The 22,859-nt window shown below is 42.0% G+C and overlaps 1 protein-coding gene across 1 annotated transcript in view; it reads right to left on the bottom strand.

Moving 5' to 3' along the window:
• Positions 1 to 890: 890 nt before the first annotated feature.
• LOC125903272 (E3 ubiquitin-protein ligase NEURL1-like) overlaps positions 891 to 22,859 on the bottom strand; it is a 42,350-nt gene continuing 20,381 nt past the window's right edge. Inside the window, exons 4-6 of the mRNA XM_049600094.1 lie at positions 13,283 to 13,999; positions 6,555 to 6,734; positions 891 to 5,721 (exon numbers count right to left, since the gene is read on the bottom strand). Of these exons, the coding sequence (XP_049456051.1) occupies positions 5,477 to 5,721; positions 6,555 to 6,734; positions 13,283 to 13,999 (1,142 nt within the window). The 3' untranslated portion in view covers positions 891 to 5,476. The remainder of the gene's footprint in view (positions 5,722 to 6,554; positions 6,735 to 13,282; positions 14,000 to 22,859) is intronic.

Here is a 22,859-nt window from a genome sequence, read left to right as displayed (position 1 = left end):
GAAGAGATACCACAACACAGCTCAAACAAGTCTGCCAAGCCCTTAAGCCTTCAGAAGGCCGTCAGCCAGGTTCACTGAGAGGTCTGAGTGGAAAGTCTGTGTGTACACAGACACCAGTGAGATATACTGTATTCGTGTCACTGTCACAGATCCTGGCTGTGTATTTCCCTCTCACCTCTGAGAACACTTGGCCATGAACGGCAGCCTCTGCTGCCTGTTTCATGTCCGGACGTCATGGGCTGTATTTGTGCCTATTGGAGTGCAGCATAAAACAGTGCTGCATTAGAGCCAGGCCCGCAGGGTAGTAAATAACAGATGATGTTCACTCTGGCCAGGTCTACATACCACAACTCTAAACACTTTCTCTGTGAGTTATAGCTGTTTACTAAAAGCCCTTGCCTTTGTTATTCATGTAGTATATGGAGGGGTGTTAGTCAAGTATACTACTGACTGTGGTGAGGGATTGTGTACGGCGTCTGAAAGATGGCTGCCTTTTTGTTCTCTAACTGTTCCCTAATTTGAATTTTCTTGCGCTACAATATGTTGTATCAACCATTTGTATAATGCACACTTTGGGAATAGGTAATAGCACTAATGCTCTCTCATTCCCCATCTTTTGTGCCAGATTGACTTGTTTCCTGCTGTGCATAAAACATAATAAGGACTGTAGCTGTGAAATGGAAATGGTCAGCTTTAACTTTTTATTGCAATTTGAGTCAAAGTGGGGACAGGCTTTCTCTTGCACAGAAAGAACAGCTGCATGGGCTCAAAATGTACCTTTTTAAAATGTCATAAATAAGAAATAAAGCCAGTGATTCAGACTTAAACTTTATTTGACAAACTTAACATAATCAAAACACCTTAAGAATGTTTTTTAAATGACTGATAGAAATCCCAAGTCCAGGAAACCCGAGTTATGAGCTGATTCTCTTGTCCAAAATGCACAATGTCTGCCTTCACTTACTTGCTGGTTTTGTTTTGGTTGGACTGCAAATATTTGGTCACATTTGAAAAACAGGCTGTCAGAAGTGTGTTCACGCCTCAAGATAGAATTTAAATATGCACAAATAGGACAAACATCATTTCACCAACTACACATTTAGTCCCTTTAAATAGCACGAATTCAGTATATGGCATTTAAGAAAATGTTTGACATCTTGGGAAATAGGCTCATTTGCTTTCTGGTGAGGAGTTGGATAAAAATATTCCCTCAGGCCATCCTAAAGTCCTGAATCAATTACTTTGACCAGCCATAACTCATAATTCAGAATTCATTAATTGAATGCATCCACCTGCCAAACACAGCATGGAATATACACTGTGTTGTATCTGTTTTATAAAGTCATCATGGTCACACTGTTTCATTGTTTCACTGCTCATTTCTCTACAGTTGCTCTTATATAGTTTCATTGTATGCTTTTGTGAAACATTTTTCTTTATTTATTTTTTTTCCTATTTGTTGGTTGCTTTCTAGAGATAGGCATAAAAGCATTTGACTGCACACTGTGCTTTGTATGATTGTTTATGTAATAAATTAATGTTGACTTGATAGAGATTATACAACTCCCATACTTGCCCAATAAGTGGCCACCGCTAGCATTGGGTTAGCTTAGCATAAAGACTTTTTTAAGGTAACGAAATCCTCTTACAAATACCTCTAATGCTCACAAAATTACACATTGCATGTTTAAAAAAAGTCGCTGTTTTAAGGGGGGTGATGTATTAGACTTGGACACACTATTTTTTTGGCAAAGACCAGTGGAGACTCCAGGGTGTTGTGAGCTTTTGGTGCTGGTAGGTGGATTTTGTTACCTGGACAATAGCCAGGCTGACTGTCTCCAGTCTTTATGCTACTTTAAGTTAGCTGGCTGCTGAATTTCGCTTCAAATTTAAACTCTGTTTTTGGTCTCCACCAACTCCTGAGGGAAATATCTGGCTCTTTAGCTGCCTAAGGGGCCGTGTCCACCAAGGATTTATTAATTTATTTTGAGGCCAGTATATTTCTTTAATTCTCTGCAATGGGATTGCTGCATATTGACACTACGCCGGCGACATGACGACAACATGCTGAGCATCTTTTTCGTGCTGAGCATTGCATGTTTGGTGTTGTCTTTTTTTCTTCTGATAGCCAGGAACTGAAAGACATTCAACTACAGGTTATTCAGCCATCCAATCACAGTGAAGGAAGGGCGTGACAAATACCACAAAGACCAACCAAACGCTCCACTATGTTGCCCAGCTAGTGTCTGTCTGCCGTTTCGGGTGATAATTCTCGGCAGGTTCATCAGTACCAATGACCTTTTTCACACTTTTGTCTCACTTTTTACACGGTCATTTGATACATTGTTATTTTATAGTCGCACAGTACCGTATAATTTACACGATGATAACACAATGTCAAAATACTCTGCAAGTATGCATCCAGAATTTGCTTAAATAAAAGTACACATTGCACTTATTTGCCCTGAAGTTTCAAAAGTGAAAGTACTACCGTCAGTGTTATATTATTATACACAATATTGCGATCATTTTTACTCGTGCAGTATTTCAGTGTTTTAGCAGGGTCAAAGATCATTTTAATCACTGTGTTCTTTTGAGTACTGTATTCTGTAACAGTGTGTCATATTTTATAAGATGTGTGTTGGGTGTAAAATTTTAATCCACAAAGTAACGACAGCTGTCAGATAAAAAACTATAAGTAGTACTATTATAAAGTAGTATAATTTGGAAATACAAGTCCCTCAAAATTGTACTTAATTACAGTACTTGAGTAAATGTGAGTGGCATCCACTTTAAAATCCCGTCAAGCTGGCATATTTAGTCTGATTTATGGTGACACACATATTGAGACTTGCACTGATGCCAATTTTATGCCTAATATTTATATTTAGGATAATTATAAGGATTTTATTTTCTAGTCATTTTATTAACTTTTATTGTATATTACTGAAATGATTGATTTTATGATGTATGGATACATTGCTGCTTTTTTCTGTCTTGTAAGGTGTCCTTGAGTGCTTTGAAAGGCGCCTATAAATAAGATGCATTATCATTATTATTGTTATTCTCATCTATGATATGCATATTTCCAAAAATGTCAAACCATTCCTTTGAGAGAAAACCAGCGGACAGATCCACAGAGCCTTTCACTGGGGAAAGAGTTTCCTATAATCCTATGCAACAACAAAATAAACAATATATTTTCATTTTGGACACTATAGCCATACATATAAAACAAACAGTGATAATTCTTTATAGTAGCATTGACAAAATAAATAGACCTCATAATGTACAGTTGATATTACACTCATCAATACCACTTTTCTATCAAAAATGTTTCACAAATGGTTTATTTCTGCTAGGTCATATTTGGTCAGGAAGGAAAAACAAAAACAGGTAGAAATGTAAAAGGCTGAGCGTCTCTCAAGCAACAACAAAATTCCAGTATAATGCAATGCAGTGACAGAGAGGGGACAAGGCGATATTTAAACATTTCATCTTTAGCAGTGAATAAAGTCACACACTGATATTAAGCACACTGAAATGTTTGTATCGCTAGATTGTGTGGTTACACCTGCTCACATCAGAGACCACGAAATAGTGACTTTAAGATGAAATTAAGATGAACTTCCTGGTTTTCACAGTGAGGAGCCCGGCAGACCAAAAGCTTGTCCAGACTTCTCTTTTTAAAGGCACACAAGAAAACGTAACTGTGACTCAAATGTTAAACATAACTGCTAATTTTCCCTCCACAGCGGCGAGATGACACGCTTCAACACCTTGAAAAGAAAACAAATCAGCACTTTACAAATTACTGCGTAATGTTTCAGCGAGGCCAAAGTAACACCTGAAAATAGCTTGTATTTCTCAACAATTCAAAGCAGTACATAATGCATGAGATTAGTCGAATGAAAATGTCCTTGGAGTTTGCTTTTACAGACGAGAGAGCAGCATTCAGAAACTGATATGCAAATTAAATTCTCACAATGTCCCACAATAACAAGCTACACCCTTGTCACCGACTGCACTCGTGTGATTTTTTTCCACTTGAAGACAGGGTGCTGAAACACGTCACTGAAAGCAAATATTTTTATTTTTAATGTACATATGAAAGAGAAGTGTGTAACCTGAAGTAAGCAAAGCCATCTCTGACTTATAGTGGGTTAATGTGTTTCTTGCGATGATGAAGAGCTTTATTCGTCATCCTTTATGTGCTCGTTCAGCATTTTAAAAATACCTCACTGCCCACCAATGTTTATTTGGATGACTTTAGTCCAATCACAGCATCCAGCCGGCTTACTGAGCAGCCAGAGACGGCGGGGGCGGCCGCCGGGAAGCAGGACATGCAACTCATGCAAGTCCCACATCTTACAGGCTTTCATACAAACTTCTGATGTATGGGGTGTGCCTGAGTGAGCAAACACTTTCTTTGCGCCGAAACGATGTGCAGACCCACGCCACAAAGGTACCCCTTCCTCCGCTGTCTCTGTCCCAAACATACAACATCCTCTCGCCTACCTCCTGCCTCGCTCCCCCTTCAATGATTTACATCCTCATTCACCGTGAGTGTGACCTTCTATGGTGACAACGTTCACACTTTTTTCACCCTTCGCACAATCTCGCCTGGCCTGAAATTCACAGAAGCACAGCAGGAAGTGAGATATCAGACAAAACATTTTACTTATTTATTCTTTACCCTTTAGATTTAGGCATTCTGTTGTGTTTTATTGCAGGAGGAGTATTTTTCTCTATGCATTCAAAATACAGCTCATTTTAGCAGGGCTGCAAAGTTCTCACCACGAAAACTCTTTTTCTTTTTACTCATTCCTCACTGGCCTCTGGAAATATTCGGGAAATGTCAAATGAAACGATCTCGTGTTGATTTTTGCTAAGATTCAGTAGAGAACTGATTCTTACTCTAAAACAACACTTTTAAACCCAATGCACTCTGACAAGCAGCGGAGGAGCAGCTGGTGAAACCACATATTTATTCTCCTTGTTTCTTCCGCAGCTCTGGACAATTTCACTTCTTGTAAAACTAGCTAGCAGCCATGCTATCACCAGCAGAACGAAGGGATACTCTGCAGGAAGTAGGACACATGCCTCCTCAGATTACTCTTTCTCTTCTACAGATGCACAAATCACAGAGTCGCTGGACAATAGTAGGTCACGATCCTGTCTGCAGTTCCTGCAGTAGCACATACTTTGTCTCTGTTGATCACATTGTATGTTGAATCTTACTGAGAGCTCACAGGTCAGAACTGTGAGCTCTCCAAGAATGTGCATTAGACAAAACATAGATAAAATGTTTAATGATGGAGGTTAAAGTCCTGCTGTAGAGTACCTGAGCCAGATTGCACACACAAACAAGCAGGGCTTTCAGTTGTGCTGCGTCCGTCGTTACTAAGTCTTTACATGGCTTTGACAAACCTCTTGAGCTGAACCTGACGATACGATTACATCATCTAACACAAGTCTACGTGCTCCGGTAGGTCTTGATGATATCTTTGATTGTTCTCCTGCAGATGGGGCAGCATGCGTTGGCCATCTTCTTGAGTTTGAGGCCACAGGCGTAGCAGAGACACATGTGTCCGCAGGCGTAGAGGACCGTGTCCACCACGTTTTCGTAGCAAATGGTGCATTCGTCGCTCCACGAGCCCGAGCAGGATGGGAAAGTGGGGGACTCTGGGTGGCTGGAGAATGGAGAGCTTGGGGTTGTACCTGAGGTGATGAGAGGAAAGACATTAGAGATGTGTGAGTGAGTGTGAGACAGAAAACAAAAGAAGAAAACAAAACCCTCCAAGTAGTGGCATTGCTTTGCTTACATGTGACACATATATCTAACTAGGAAAGCAATACTTAGGTACCAAGTCGATACCAAAGTTCAGAAGACATGGTGGTACTTGTGTTTTTTCTAGTATCGTACGTGCCTGGGATGCAATTCTTCCAGGCCTGACTGGGCAGCGCATCCGTCTACAAGTGTTCTAGTCTACCAGCACATGTACCAGAGCAACAACGACACGTGAAAGATGGCAAGGGCGGCTACAGCTTCATCTTGACAAGCAAAAAATAGGCTTCTCCTGAAAACTCAATTCTTTACAATGGGAACACCGCATACATTACACTCGTGATACACAGCGTGACAAGGCACTAAGAATCTATTTTGCATGTGTTGCCTATATCCAACACACGTTTTATTTAAAATTTAAATACCCCTCCCACTCTTTTTCTCTGCTAATGAAGCTCCATATGCCGCCATTATCTGCCAGGAGTTTCCACGTCATGCTCTCTGCAGCTTGGGACAGCAGTGATGTCGAGAATCACTGCTTCACATCTCTAAGGTAAACACGTGCTTCTTGTCTTCTTGTCTTGGTGCTTGCGGTTCAGTCAGTATTTGTGTTCTGCCGGCTTTTTTTATTGCTGTCTTGAATGTCTACATTTTTAATCAGTTTCGTAAATGAAAGAAAAGAAAAAAATCTGGACAGGAAATACTAATGCAGAGGGAAAAAAGATAGAGAGAAGATACAGGAGTAAACTGGAGTACTTGGACAAACCTGTGGAGGAGGAAAAGACGGTGTAGTAGCTGGAGTTGAGGCTCGAGTTGAGGTTGATGTTCATGGGTGTGTTGAGGTTGGGCTCGGAGTTGCCGCTGCAAAGCATCGTGGGGGTGTTGGGTGTACAGGATGGAGAGCTGGGCACTGACGGGCCTCGAAGGTCAGGGTGTGGAGATGAGCCTGAAGGTACAGAAGAGACATCTGGGTCACACCAGTAAGTGTTCAAAAGAGCCAAATGCAATGCGTTCCTAAGTGGGCGTCACATATTTCCATCATTCACACTTTGAAGAGTTTAGTCAGAGCTGATAATTAGCAAAAGGAGGAGACTTGATGTCCTGTTGCATCTCTGTTACTGTCTCAGTCTGTCACTCTCCCTCTAACACGCACATTAAACCTCCTCTGTAACCAAGCAGATGACTTGTGAGTCCACAGCGTCTGTGTGAGGGTGTGTGTGAGTGAGTCAAGAGCTCATGAGTTTGTGTAGTCCCCCCGCTTCTTCCTTCCTTCCTCCTTCATGAGCCCATGATCCCTCTGGGTAGGGTACAAAATGCTTTCACAGACTATCTGTTGTCTGTCTCTTGTGATCCGTCCCCACCCGCACCCCATAACCACCGGCTCTGGCATCAGTTCTCATATTGGCAGCTCATCTCTCCTCACAGACCAGAATACCGACCCCGATTCCACAGACAGATTCTGATCCAGTCTGCCTGGCAGGCACACGCCATTGTTGTTTACACATTGTCCTTCAACTGACCATGGCAGAAATATTGCTACACTGTCGGGCCGGCCGCTCACTTGGCAACACCATCCTTCCATGTGTCAAATTATCTAATATTGCTTGTTTACATCCCATCCCACAATTTGCTTGTCCAAATTTTCCTACAATGACAGTGTGGAGTGGAGAAATGGCTAAAAAAAGAACCACAGATGCTGAGAAATTGCTGAAATAATGAAATACTGTTGGCTTAAAATAAGAAAAGGACACATTTATGTGGTCTGTTGTTAGCAGAAAAATGTATACAGTTTGTTGCATAACTCTGTCTATGTGCTCTGATCCATTGCTCTGAACTCATGCCTTTTCTGTGGACCGCTCCAACCACTGCAGTCTCAGTTTCAGCCTACGTAAACAAACCATAGTAGCCTTTTAGTCATGCAACAATCAGTTTGCTGCTAAAAAATCAACACACGTAGCAAAGTATGCATGAATACAAACTCTGGTAATCCATGCTAAAACCCTTCCATAATTTGTGTGCTTTTAAGTTTAGCGCTGGGATCAATGTGTTCTTACCACTTTGCTGAGGCATGCTTTTTTGAGAGTCATCTATTTATCTATCCTTTATATTATATTTTAGAGGGGATACAGAGGCACGTATGCGAACTGTAGCATTTACACACCCTTCAATTACCTACTTTACCATGACCTACTGTACGGGCAGCCCGGCTGTTAGCAAATGTCTCGGTCAACTCTAATAAGGCAGAATGGATAACCTTCATGTCTATTCATGTACCCTTTCATCAAGCGTACCTTTCATCTTCTCTTGTATTGTGAATTTACTGCTGGCTGTGCGACCAGGAATGAGTATGTGAATGTTTTTAGTTATGCAGACTGTGGAGGAGGCTTATTTGTAGTTGACCATGTGGTGGCTTTCAGCACTTATCAAATAAAACGATCTCCGCCACACCCTATTGTTTCCTTGGTTAGGGTCTGAAAGAAGTCAGGTTTGAAACAGATTTTCTGACCACTTGGGGGTAGCAGCCTGTAAACATTACACTAACATTGACATTTTTTTTTGCTGTTACAGCAAACATGTTAGCAAACAGTTGCTTATTTACACCAAAGGCTGTATAAAGATGGACAACGTGTCTCCACTTCCTCACACTGCATAAATATGACACTGAAAATATCCCAGATACGGCTTCTGCCATTTTGCGCTGGTGACGTCTGCGCTGGGCCCTCAGGGAGCGTGTCGGGCTTTGAAGCTAATTTTTGTCATGGCTTAACAGTATAAATACATCTGTCACATGATGCCACTGGGCCCCAAAATACTTTTTCCGAAAGACTTACACTGTGGATAACATCCCAGCAAAATAAATCCTTGGATCAGAATTTGATCATCTTGGTTTGACAGCATTCATAAGCCTTGTAGAATTTTATCCCCATTCAAGTTAGCGGAGTGCTAAACTGAAAGTAGCCAGCTTGGCCTACAGAAGTCTGTAGTATGCCTGCTCTAAGGGCCGCACAGTGTGGAAATATTGATTACCCAGGTAATGTCATACTGGCAAAATTCAGCTTTTTTTGGGCTTTAAGTGCCACTAAACAACTCTCATAGGAATGAATAGGGCCCCGCTTTCAATGCTGTATCCAGTTCTCTTACTACATCCATGGTCTGCACCGTCCCGAGCTCTGCAGTATCAAGTTCCCACTGTCCAACCGATCGTGAGCACACAGAGCTGTCAATCATGATGTTAAACCAACTTTTACAGCATCAAATTACAAGTTATAACTGAACTTATCAGAAAAATGAACACTTGAATTCTCATCAGTGTGATAAGTAGTACCTAAAATGACAGAAAATACCTTTGGGAAAAAATTATTTATGTTGGGGCGGCATCTGGCTCAGTGGGTGGAGTGTACGCCTCATGTGGGCTGCGTGTCATCCCCATTCTCTCTTCCCCTTTCCTGTCACTCTCTGGCTGTACTATAATAAAGGCAATACAAGCCCAAAATAACCTTAAAAAAATAAATAAAATTGATGTCTTTGACTTTTTGGTTTGGCCCATGTTTCATCCACTAACGTCAAGGAGGCGGGGTTTATGACCTATACTGCAGCCAGCCACCAGAGGGCTTCACTTTTGGGAAGCTGTCATGTTGTCCGCCTTTGTTACGGTCTATGTTTTACACATCCAGCAGTTATGAAGCGATGTTAGCATTCATTCGGAGTTGTGTTTGTTTCCATCTATAGCGCATGCAAGTCCAGTTTTTAAGCTAAGTTTTGTTCTCCACTAACTCCTGAGGGAAATATCTGTCTCTTTAGCTGCTAGCTTAAATGCTTCACTGTGTGCACCAGCTAGTTGCTAACTACACCATAACAGCAATGAGAGTGAAGCAGAATATTAAGTTGCTGGCTGGAGAACCAAAACAGTGAGCGACCCCTCTTTCAGATACTCATTTGATCAATTGTTGATGTGAAAATATTGATTATAGCAGCTTTAAACCTACAGCTGAACCCATTTGTAACCCCACAGCAGGACCCCTGTAACGAGGAAATACATGACTACTGAAGGTCGTTATTGATTCTAAATATCTCCCATGACATTATAAAGATAACACGGACAAAATGACCATGTGAGAGCAACAGACTCCCATCTGTTCCACTTCACAGGCTTGACAACACCCAGCCATGACAAACTGTCACTTGCCTCAGTGGCTAGATGTTTCCATGGCAACTCGTGGCATGAAGCTGCAGTGAGTGGGTGAGCAGAGACGTCACAAATGCACTCCCCACAGCTGGAGTGGGTAATGACTCGGAGAACGCTCATACCCCAAAGAATCGGTAGAGAGAGGAGGGGGGGTGAGAAAATGCACGAGGAGAAAAAGGAAGAGACGACTGGAGGACCCGTGTTAAGGGAACAAGCTGTGGGTGGAAAACCCAGCATCTCAAACCTCCATGCAATTACATTTTAATAATGCATATGGAGGGCATCATAAGGAGCTATCACGGGCCCCCTCCTGATACATAATGCTGGCTGCTGGGAGCCCACGCAAGACAGAAATAACCTCCTCAGCCCTGGTCTGACTGACTACATGAAAGAGAGGAGAGGAAAGACTCTAATCCAGAAATGAGTTATGAGAGAGAAGTGAAACAAATTCTAACAAACCAATGCATTTGTAGCATTTCTTAAGTTTAGGAAAACTTTCCCTCTAATTATAAATTTCCTGTGAAAAGACGGCTAACCTGCTGGGACAGAGTCATTATCAGCCTAGCCAGAAGACAAGACTGGAGGGGGAGCGAGATTGTTCTCAAGGAATTAAGACGAATGTCTTTATCTGTGGCGACTGTAAACAAATCAAAAGCACTCACACACAGTGCTCGCTGCACTCTGCAGTATTTCAAAGTCAAGTCATAATACACTAAGTCCAAGCAACACTTGAGCCCGTTCTTATGAAAAATAGAGAATTTAAAATCCTTTAAGTGCAGGACTCTTAAAAACTGAGTGAGTCATACTAAATATTTCAAACTTAAATTGGATTTGCACAAAATGTGGTGAAGCTTATTTACCTCTTCGCTGAAGATGTGTGCTGTGTGTTAAATGTCCTAGAAAATAAACTCTTAGCGATATCAAAGACTTTGTACATTCTCCAAACTCTGTGAAAATTGCTGCAATATACAAAGACTACGTCCTGAACAATATAAACAGTAAAATCGTCCGAAGACAAGAAGGAAACAAACGTCAAACCAGAAAACTACATTCCTCCCCCGTCGTCTGAAGCATATCTCCAGCCTGTGATCATCACCACAGCGTTTACACGGTATGTGTCGTCATTAAACCACCATTTTCAACAGCTCCTGAACCTGTTTGCCATTATATGTTCTTATTCTGCTCATTTTGAGTCAAACAGTCCTAAACTGTGCATGCAGTCCCACATCCAGGCAGCCAGGATGGTGATTAACTTCAGGTAATGTGGTATCATTGTGTGAAATCTGCTGGAATCAAATGCCGCTGACAGAAACTCTGTTCAGCTGCAGATACAACGTTAACATTCATATGCAAACTGCGGGGGATAGAACGAATGTAAATTCCTAAGAGATATATGAGTTGATAAAAAGTCAAGAGAGCAGCCCAGACAGCAAAGTAGGGGGAAACTATTTCATGACTCGGCTGAGTGGGAATTCAGCCTCCAAAGGTTATTCAAGGATCACAGACTGCATTACCTTCTGAATGGAAAGTTACAAATGACATTGTGTAAAGTATTATGGAACAAGCTCGAATACCTTGAACCGTGATTTGTTTTAATATTCAAAGTGCTGCTAAAACTAATGCTTATAAGAAACTGCTGATCTGTGTAGGTCCCTTTTCTTTTTACTTGGACCAGAAAGGCTAAAATCTTAGTTTGGCTCTTTGACTTGGAGTTGTTAGTTTCCTTCGTCAGTTCAAGAACATGGAAAACAGCCCACCTGAGTCTGAACAGGAATAAAAAGGCAATGGAAGTGAATGAAAGTCAGCAATTATGTTTGAAACCTGTGTTTTCTGAGAGAATAATAACCGTGATGGAGTCCATTATTGTGAAAACTTTCCATTTTGGCTATTGACATTTATAAATACAGTTTGCTTTGCTTCCCCAAACAGATTGAAAGGGACAGTTCATCCCCAAATCAAAAATACATATTCTTCTTTTGGTGAGAGGTGCTGAGTGTTTGCGATATCAGCTGTAGAGATGTTGGCCTTCTCTCCAATATAATATAACTAGATGGCACTCTGCTTGTGGTGCTAAAAGTGCCAAAATATATTTGAAAAATTCAACAGCTGTGTCTCTTTCCAGAAATCCTGGTAAGAAAGGAACTGTAAGAAAGACCTGGTCACTCCACAATAATACACACATCTTGTCGTGAGCAGTTAATGTAGGTAATGTAACTATGTAACTAATTACTCTCTACCGAACTACACCACCCAACCATACAGTATCACAGTGCAGAAGGAAGTGTGCATCTACTCATGGCCAAAAGGCTTGTGCTCTCTTGTCCTTGTGACAGCTTGAGATGTAAGAATTTTTCTAGTCGACCAATAGTCGTTATTGAGGGCTAGTCGCCCGCATGTTTATGATATTAATTTGATTATTAAATGAGTCTGAGACCATACTAATGAACCTTCATTAATATAGGCCTATATTTTATCTACAAGTGCACGTCACACACTGAGCGAGCCGCCTGTTAATGACGCTGTGGGCAAAGCAGTAATGATTGTGCTAAGTGGCTAATGGTCATGTAGCTACTTCCATGTTTCAGATGATACGTCATGTTTGTAGTTGACCAATGAAGATGAGTTTACATATCACCTTGGGTTCGTCCTTCACCTTCTCAAAATGATCCCACACTTTGGATTTCCTGCCCGACATGTTATTAACTAGCCTGTGGAATAACCGCAGGTACCAGCCCTGGAAATTAACGTGACTCCTGTCTGACTGCTGAGTGTGGCCACTTCCTGTGTCTGTCCTTTTCAAATTAAATTCCCACATGGTCCAGTCATATAGGTTTTGATTTATTTTGACAAGGAACAGCTCCTAATAGAGTTTCATGTTTCTTTCTTTCTCCTGTGAATAAGCGACCCATGAAATCGTGCCGACTAATGACCCTTCTGGTCGACTAACGTTTGGTTGACTATTAGAGGTCAGCCCTAATGTAAACATTAATGGTGTCTTCCAAGGTGTGCTAGCAGTAGATGCACGCTTCCTTTTGCATGGTGATATGGTTGGTGGGTGTAGGTCGGGAGAAAGAAAATAGTTCCTACATGAAACTGCTCACAACAAGGTCTGTGGATTCTCTTGCTGTTGTGTTTTTCAAATGTATTGTATTGGCAAGAAGGCAGAAATTTCTACGGATGATATCTCAAACATTCGGCAACTCAAACCTAAACAATCTACACTGATAAATAGTCCTAAAGGAAAGGGGAAAAAACTGTCCCTAAGTTTTTACGCTGTTAACATACAGTCTAAGTTGAGGTGAGCGTACCTAAAATCCTGAGTTGTGTGATGGTGCCGTGCAGACCGTAGAACATCCAGAGTGGTCTGGAATTATCGACACACAGCTGCATCCCTGCACTGACGCCGTTATGGCTCATCATGACCTCCCCTTCTGCGTTCACCACAAAGCCCAAGATATCCCCACTGTGGAGTGGCACGGCCACCCGACACACGGCCCAGAATTCCTTTCGGTCAACCAGGGACTCTGGGTTGGACGGGAGGTCACTGGGCCTCAGACTGGCCGGGTCACACGATGTCACACCGTACGAGAGAGACCCAGGCCGTGTGACACCTGCCTTCACCTTCACATACACAGTCTCTGAGCAGCGCATTGGCCGGCTGGTGAACACCAGGATCCTCTCGTCACCGCGGTGATCCAGCCGAGCCACCGTGTGCTTGTCCAGCACGGTGACATGGACGCCGTGCACCGAGTGGAAGTGCAGATCGGTGTCCAAATGGCTGGGCAGCAGCGAGCACTGCTGCGAGTTCTGAGAGTTCTGGGGCACATGGCAGGAGGCGGAGCTTAAGCGTTGTAGCCGCTCTTCTTCCTCATCATCTTCCTCCAGATGCGTCTCCTGCTGCTGCAAGCTCAGGTCACACAGGCTGATGGAGAGGCGAGGGTCATCACCGTTTCGCTGAATGGAGGCCCGGTGGGCGGCAGCAAAAGAACGAGGACGCAGGCAGTCCAGGGGGACCATCTCGCTGTCTGTGGAAAAAAACACACACAGAGACACACACACACACGCACAGGAATGTTATATAATGACTTGTTTGTGGTGTTTTGAAGGAAGATTCAATCTGAACAAACACATAATGTCTGTGGCTACTGCAGTCACAAAACTCTCTATTTACTGTCTCTCCAAGTGTCCACACAACCAAATTAAATTTACGTACCCACTTAGTATTCTGCATATTCCCATGTACAACACTGCTTTGTTTTACATTCACTGTCTGTGCGCTGTTCATTCATCATACCTGTCACTATAAACAAATGGTGCCTTGCGGCTCCTGTGCTTTATAACATATTCATTCTAATGCACTCTCTGTACTAAGGCTCGACAATATGAACAAATACGTCAATGTTTACATACTTAGAAACATATCAGGACTTAAGTGGGGGCATGCTGTAGCTGCAGGCCTGTGGCTACATCACAGTAAAAGAGATGTAACAGCTTTATGTAACGTGGAAGGATAAGAGATGCACATGAAGCCACAGTATGACAATAAAGCTCAGCTGTGTTTGAGACACATTTCTTGACTTATCTTCTTATTTTTAATCTTTTTGGAGTGTTGAAGATGCATACAATATTATAAGCTATTAAATCCAAAGACTATTTTCGAAAAGGTTTTATTAGTTTGCCATCAGGACTTACAGTGTATGTATAGTATACAGTGGGCTATAATGAGTCCAGGCTGTTTACATAACAAACTGTCTCTGCAGCAGTGACTTGATGTGCTGTATTCTACCTCTGTGCACTGTTAACATTTTAAGTTACGTGTCTGGATGCTAAAAGCAGCCTTTTTCCGATCATTGAAAGGGAAAGGCATCCTAAAAACTGTATCACATGTCTTGTCTCTCAAAAATAACCCTTCCTATCCTAATTCTGCACACTGTAAACTAGAAGCCACATGGGAACATCGCTGCAAAAAAGAAAACAGAAAGAGCGTGTGTCTTTGCGTGCACACACTCGGTTCAAACGGATCTGCATCGCGGCACGCTTAGGGACACACTGCCAAATTTAACACGGCCCTCCGACACGAGCTAAAATTAGCCTGATTGGACATTTGAGGAGAGCGAGGAGGGACAGGCCGAGGGATGAGTGACATGATGGCTGAGCTGTGTGGCTCTTAGCCTCGACCTGCTTTGGGCTTCCCCTATGGGAAGTTGGATGAGTGCAGCAGAGGAGGCAAGGATGAAAAATAGGGTGGGGTGGACACTCGAGAGAAAGGGCATACCTCACCAGCTCCTCTTTATCACACAAAGACAGCACATCTCCGGCCAGCCACTGATAAACTGCTTGAACTTAATTACTTCCTCAGTCAAGAGTGTCCACAACCAAGCATGAGGCTCTTATTATTAGCAGCCTTATCATCTTCAAGGCAAAGTTAGCCGACTTTAGGCTACAAGAGATAATTTCTATTCTTGCTGTTACGGCTTCCCGCGGTTCACAGTTTCTGTTTTTTTGAGAGTGGCACAGCAGTCAAAACAAGCCGTGAGGAGAATAGCAACATTACATGGGAGTTTCTACCTATTGCAGAAAAACAAGATGCACGGAAGATAAGAGAAGACAAAACAATGAAAGATAAAGACGTGAGCCAAATAAATATGTATGATCTCTTCCTGGGATTGGTCTCAAAGGAGTCTGGGTAGTATTTCACACATAAAACCTGACAAATACGAAAAGCAACGAGTCACACGGTGAGGTAACACAGCTTGAAACGCACAGTACGCTATGTTTATCTGCCGTGTCCTATGATGAACATGTGTTTATGTGTGTACACCAGCATTCACAGCGTGGTTGCATGACAAGGGATTAAGAGCTGCTCTTGTAACAACCATACAGACATAGCAGAGACATGGCCGGTACAGTCAATCCATACTTTCTATAGCATTTAAAGACCAACATTCAACCAGGGTACCTGAACCCTATGGTGTATCCATATACAGAGTCAGGTATAAAAGTTATGAAACTATTAGTAAGCGATCACAGAACAGAATTAGCTAGAGGAACATTCTCACTCCGACCTTGTCACATATTGACAATTGGTCATGGACTTGCCACGTCCACATGCAACATAAAAGGTACCGTGGCTGCATTGGTCATTGACATTCTTGGACATCATGTCAAGTTCTGCCTGTTACATGCATTGTCTTTAGTTGGTGTTTGTTGGACCCATCCACCACACCTCTCACCTGCCCCACTAAGACTTTCACCGCCTTAACGTTCCTTCTTGTTCTACTGCGTTTCCCCTTAATGCTGCGAAGCGCTGTTAAACTACAACGGCGACCAGCCACGTATCATGCTGACATTAAAGGACGGCTTTGTTGCCAGTGTTGGCTCCCACAAGTCACCCAACGACTTCGGAGTGAGACCAGGTTGAAAGAAAATGGCTAATTGGTTAAAGGAATACTTCACCCCCCAAATGATCATTTTATATCAATTATTCACCCTTCTTGCATGTCTCCATGGCAGACTCAAAAGAATCCAAAAACAGAGGAAGATCTTCATGACTAAAAGGTAAAAAGGGGTCCGTGTCTAACGAGAGTAAAACTACATCAAACATCTGTTAACAAACTCTTACACAACTCATGCAGTGTACATGTAATCCATGTCTCATTTATCCAGTCGTACCCTCAGTGCTTCCCAAACACACGCTATTTAAAACTGAAAGTGAAACTTACATGCTCTCTTGAAAGCCAGACTCTGTTTACATAAGAGTAATTTTACCTCGCTGAACATGGGAGCTGCTGGTCTACTGTGGCCTCAACTGGTAGTTTGTTTGTGTTACTGTGTGACTTTGGTGAATCCAAACTAACCCTTTAAAACACCAAAGTTATAATCATATTGCATGAGTTGCTTGATAGTTTGTAAACAGATGTTTTAATAGTTCTGCTGTTGTTATATGTGGACCCCTTTTGCTTCAATTCATTGAGAATTTTCCCTGGTTTTGGATTCTTTGTTCGCCATGGAGGCATGAGAGAAAAGTTTCTCCATGAATTCAACATTATCATGAGGTTAGTGATTGATATACAAATGGTCATCTGTGGGATGATGTATTCCTTTAAAACAGTGGTTCCCAGCTGGTGGGTTGTAGTCCAAAAGTTGGTCGCGGGTCCATTCTGTATGGACCGAAGTGACTCACAAACGTGTCAAGTTTGTAAAAAACACAGTTTATTTTGAAGTACAGCAAATTTCTGGCACAAAGCTTTTATTTTTAAATCCCCTGCTGACTTAATAATGGACAGCTAATTTACAGAGACAGTAAACTAGCTTGGCGACATGGCCAGACACAAGTATGACACTGAATATAATAAACTATAATAAATATAATAAACGTGGACCTTGAACTAATGACTAAGGCAAAATCTGAACCCCCTGGCTGCACCAGTTAGGAACCATTGCTTTAAAATGATGACTTGTAATGGATAAATGGTTAAAATAGACAGATGCACTAATTAAACAATATCCAGTTTATTTAAGGCCGTGACGGGTGAAGGGGAACTTGGGTTCATCTGGGGCTGTGGAGGTACATGTGACAAAAGAATAGGCCGGGAACCACTGACTTGAGATATTCAGACAGCAATCTTTTCATCTTTTTGTGGCTGGAGTGTAAACACTCAGTGTTATTACTGTTGATAAGAAGCCAACTCTTCCTCTCACTGCTCACTCATTAAAATGTCACTCACACACAGACAAGTGCCATCTTGTCTTTTGTCCTCTGATTTATGTTAGAAAATTAAGCACGGGCACTCACAGAAAATTCACTGCAGCTTAGCGTGACACGCTAATAACATCTGGCAAGGCTCCAGTGGTTTTACAATACCATGCCATGAACATAATGGTGATTATATTCAACTTCAAAAATTTTAAGTTCAAGTCCTTGAAACTTTTGAATAGCAGGTCTGAACCACTTTTTTGGGGCACGAAAACAATACAGACGTGATCAAGTGCATAGCTTAAAATTAAGTGGTCTTTGAACAGCTCCTGCTACTCAGTCTCAGAGAAAAGCTCTGATTAAATAGAGGAACACATACCAGACTGACACTGTTCTGCAGGGTCAATGGCTGACCTCTTGGCTATGGCTTTTTATTAAGCACTGAGAAACTCGCTCGAACATTACAGGGATTTTCTTGGCTTTGTGGAGGTAAGAACACACCCAAGCCAAATCGCACACCTGCAGAAAATCCCTCTACCTGTTTTAGGTTTACCTATTCAAACAAGTCGCAACCTTCAGGGACAGAAAGTCTTAATGCAATCCGGAAAAACCAGTTCCTGGAAAGTAAATGTGATGTTGGCAAACAGGGATGTTCAGGATATAACTGAAAAACTGGTATCCTGTTTCACTGGAAAGACATGCCAGAATGACGACTAACGTATTGCGGTTAAAACCTGTTTATGCTGCCAACACAAACAGCCTGGCTCCACCTCATCTTAAAAATGCATTTCAGGGAGGCCTGCCTGTATTACAGTACAGTAGTTTTTGATCTGAATCGTTCAATTCAATTTTTAGGTATGCCTTTTTTTAGTCTTGAACAGCCCTCAGTCAGACAATGGCATGGTACTGAATAGATGAGGGAGGGTTCAGTTGATTCCTCGGCCCGGTGGAACAGGATTAGGAGGCTTCTGGGGGCTTTAGTGAGGCTGCAACCTCTATACAAGGTCAGCTGCACCAATTGTGTGCGTGTATGCATGTGTGTGTGTTTGGGGATTTGCCCTAAGTATGCATGCCTAGGGGGCCTATCCAGGGCTGCGTCTAGAATGAGTGAGTGAAGTCATCTGTCATGAGAAAGGAGGCTGCGGAGGGGAGGGGGTGGTGTGTCTGTCCCAAAAAGGAGAGGGAAGGGCTTTCACTCAAGTAAAAAAAAAAAGAGAGTGAGCACCGCGGGAAAATCTGCATTGATGAGCTTTTAAGGAGTGGTATCCCGGTCAAGATAATGGCACAAGTATATGAGTGTGAAGCAGGAGGAGGCTAAAAGGCTAAAGAGCGCTATGATATCGATACACAAGGAGAAGTCCAACAGTTTGAGTGTGTGAGATGCCGTGTGCAACAGGAGCCACATGTGTGGCGTTTTTCAGAGATCAAGTTGAGTCTCTGGTTTAGTGCCAGATGTTTCTGAGTTTTGGATGGTGATCGTGGAAATAGAGTTGACAAACGGCAGCAGTAAAAACGACCTTCAGCACTTCAGGGATGTCACAAGGGCACAGTTTTTCTGAGGCCAGTTAAAAGCTTAGCTAAAGTGTCTCTGTGCATAAAACACCACGCACTTTCACACAGCCCTGAGTCCCCTTTTTAACCAAATACTTGACTTGAGTGTCCTCAAAGTGTTGGAGTGTCCACTGGTTGATGAAGTGTCTTTGGAGTTTCAATCTGATCTCATACACATTTCTCCAATTATAGATTAATCTCATTGTTTTTGTCAAAACAACCTCTACGAAAGCTGCACAGATGGACGCTGAATACACACAGAATCCACAAGAACACATTCACGTCTTCACTGGGACTTGACTCTGGTCATCTGAAAGTGATTAGCCGTCTCTCCGAAGGCTTCCCCCTGTACAGCCCGGCTCCCATGGATCCAAACCTGACAGGCTCCATTACGATTTCTATTTTGATTTCTCCGCAAATCTGTTCGATTCCATCTGGGCCGATTAAATCCCAGCTGAGGCACAATAGCCTGTCCAGCGGCATTTATTTTGGTTGAACAAATCAAATAAATTCCAAGCACTGAGATCACTTGAAACAGAGCTCGCATAAATACATAGACCCTAATCCTGATGTGTACATGCTGGCAGATGTTAGGTCAAAGGACATTTTAGTTTATACCAGGCCTCTGATTTCATTGTAACCAACTGTCTGACAGAACGACTTTACTTCAGATATAATGACGGAGCAGAGAAGAAATAAAAGGAAAAAAGATCTAGGGTAACATTTGCAATTGGGATAAAGAGCCTTAGTTACAACATTAAAATCATGAGGACTGAGCAAAGTGAGTTATACTTTTTAATATAAGCGATGAATCAAATGACTGAGACTCTGTTTACATGCACACTAACCTTCCAGTACTATTCCAAATATGACAATACTCCAAATTTGATCCAGGCCATGTAAACAGCATATTCTGTTGGATATTATGAAGACAGCCTTTTTCCGAATTAAGCATCTTCTATTTAAGACGTGGGATATGCTGATGTTATTCTGCATTTAGGAACATTGGGTTTCTTACTGAATGGGTCCAGGGCCTCTGTGTGAAGTTGCTGTTAATAACTTTGCAACAACAGAGCCCTAAAAGTACAAAAAAACTCAAGGAGTGGCCTAAACATTCACTTTGGAGATGTCACAAGAAAGAAACGATCATGATACATTTCCAGTGAGTGTTTCTATTATAAAGGATTCTATATAAAGGACTTTAGATGTGCTGAGTGTGGGAGGAAACAACAGCATGTTGTACCTGCCCTGGGGAGGTTGGGGGGGCCTTTCAGGCGTCAAGACCCAGGAGCCCATTGTGTCATAATCCGCCTTTGTTGACATGTGTACAGCGCATTTGCAATATGCGCCTCAGTTGGGGTTTTCATCGCAGTTTGCGACACACAGCCTCTGGCCTGTTTACAGCCAGCTCTGTGCGTTGTTGTGGAGACGTTGTACACAAACCAACTCGCCAACAGTTTGCAAGGCTGAGGTAGAGATGCAGGGCCAGATGCCCACATTTCTAGTCAGGAGAAACACACCCCTGCTTTTAAACACAAAGAAAGACTTCCATATCAACAGGTATTTGTTGGTAAATGACGCGACCTTTTCCAGAAGGTGGTTGAAGGAATGGAAGTGGGAGGCTGTCTTCACACGGTCAGAAAAACCTATTCTGTCACACCCACTTTTCCATATTTTGACGTGATAAACGACATGTAAGGGCACATTAATCGCAGTATGCATAGCTGTAAAAAACTTAGTGGGAATATTGTCTTTTATTGAAATAAGGGCTGAATACCACAATATTTTGTGCATGTAAATGTGGTCAGTGTAAAGTATAAGAAGTCGCTCATAGCAAAGTAGCCACACATGATTATCACCAGGTCTGGCGTTCAGGTTTTTAGCTTCTTTCAAGTCGTTGTTTCCGTTTTTTTAGGTCGGCATTCACCTAATCACAAGTCACCACGAGGACCAGTAACTGTTTGCATACTGGCTTTAGTTTGTTTCTTATAACAAAGACAGTTCTCTCTACAAATTCACAGAGTCTGTGAATCTCTTATTTGTTTTTTCAAGCCATTTCTTGGCGCTTTGCTCTGCTCTTGACTCACACCAGCCTCAGAGGCACCGTTACCATGGTTGCCTTCATCCAACGTGTTTCTCTTGCTGATTACAGCCAATGTACTGCAGATTAAGAAGGCTTATTATCTTGGGCAAGGTGAACTGCTATCATCAGTTCCTCTGAATGTTTTAAAAATTTTGGGGATGAAAATCTTCTATTTTCATAGCTGTGCTGCATATCCACGAGCCGTGTTCAGCTCCCAAAGCTGAAGTCCTGCCTCCAAAATGTGTTTTTCTTTAAAATATCTGCTCATGTTGTATCACAGTAAGCTCACCCAGAGAGAAATATAATAAACAGGGGAGTACGCTGCAGTGTCTTTGCACTGGAATTCAGGTTATCTAGGTTATCTGCATCGCAATTCAACACGATGTATAAATATTACACTCTAATCCTTGTAGTTATTGTTCTGGCAGTTAGTATATTAAAAAGTGACTCATGCACTATAATTATGTATCACTACTATCAGGATGTAGCACCAAGTGTGCAGCTGCAGATGCCAATCAAGTTAAAACTACTAGCAGCAATTACAAATTTGAAAACACCACATTTAGCAATTAAAACATTGCACTATGCAAGGAGGCACCCGAAAGGCATTTTAAGTACACTTCCAGAATGAATGTTAAAGTAATAAGAAGTGTGGATACAAAAATTGTTACATTTAGCACGTAAGAGCGATGCTAATGCTGCCCTTGGGAAGGTATTAGGGATTTATGATTGGCTGAGTGCTGAGGAGCATAGCTCCAGCTCCAGCATCAAACATGGTGGGAAAGCTAAAAGGGACGATGTACCTACTTAGATATGGACAAGGTTACCACAGCTCTGGACTGCAATCATTTCCAGCCTTATGATTTTTACCCAAAAAAGGCATCAACATGGATCTAGCTGGTTCTCCTGACCTGAACATAAGTTGCAGGCTTCAGTAATTTCCAAAAGAGGAGAACTTGGGACAGCGTCCATAGTCTTGCAAAATCTTAATGCAAGTGTAATCAGGTTTAAATGTCCGGCCCCTTGGGAAAAAAAAAAAAACAAAAAACAAAAAACGGATCACTTTTCATATGATTTATTGGTGTGATCAGCATACAGAAAGAGCAGCAGAGAAAAAAAGAGCGACAGGCTGTAAGTATGATTCATGATTTTAGTCTAATTCTGCCAAAAGAATTCAGCTCAAGGAAATTACTAAATGTTTATAATGTTGAGACATTTAACATCCCTCTTTGCCTTTCTCCCTCACTGTCTGCTGTTTGCCTTTGGCTGGAAACTGACTTTTGACAGATGACTTTGCATATTGTTATTACCATGCTGAATTTCCAGTTATTGTATTTGGAGGATTTGGCTGTAAGCAGCAGACCAGAAATCAAACGTATTAGTACAATGTTGATTTGCAGGACTTCAGGGTAACCGGAGCCTTCGGGCTGATCGTGTGTCTTCATCAATCAAAATTAACAAAACAGTGTAGCTCAGCTCTTCTATTAAGGCCTGTAGAAACAGGTAAAGACCACACCTTCACAGTGTGATAAACATCATTCAACATAAATTTAAA

This window comes from Epinephelus fuscoguttatus, linkage group LG16, assembly GCF_011397635.1.
Source record: "Epinephelus fuscoguttatus linkage group LG16, E.fuscoguttatus.final_Chr_v1".
NCBI lineage: Eukaryota > Metazoa > Chordata > Actinopteri > Perciformes > Serranidae > Epinephelus > Epinephelus fuscoguttatus.
The sequence above is the reverse complement of the archived record's forward strand: the minus strand, read 5'-3'. Positions and strand labels throughout refer to the sequence as shown.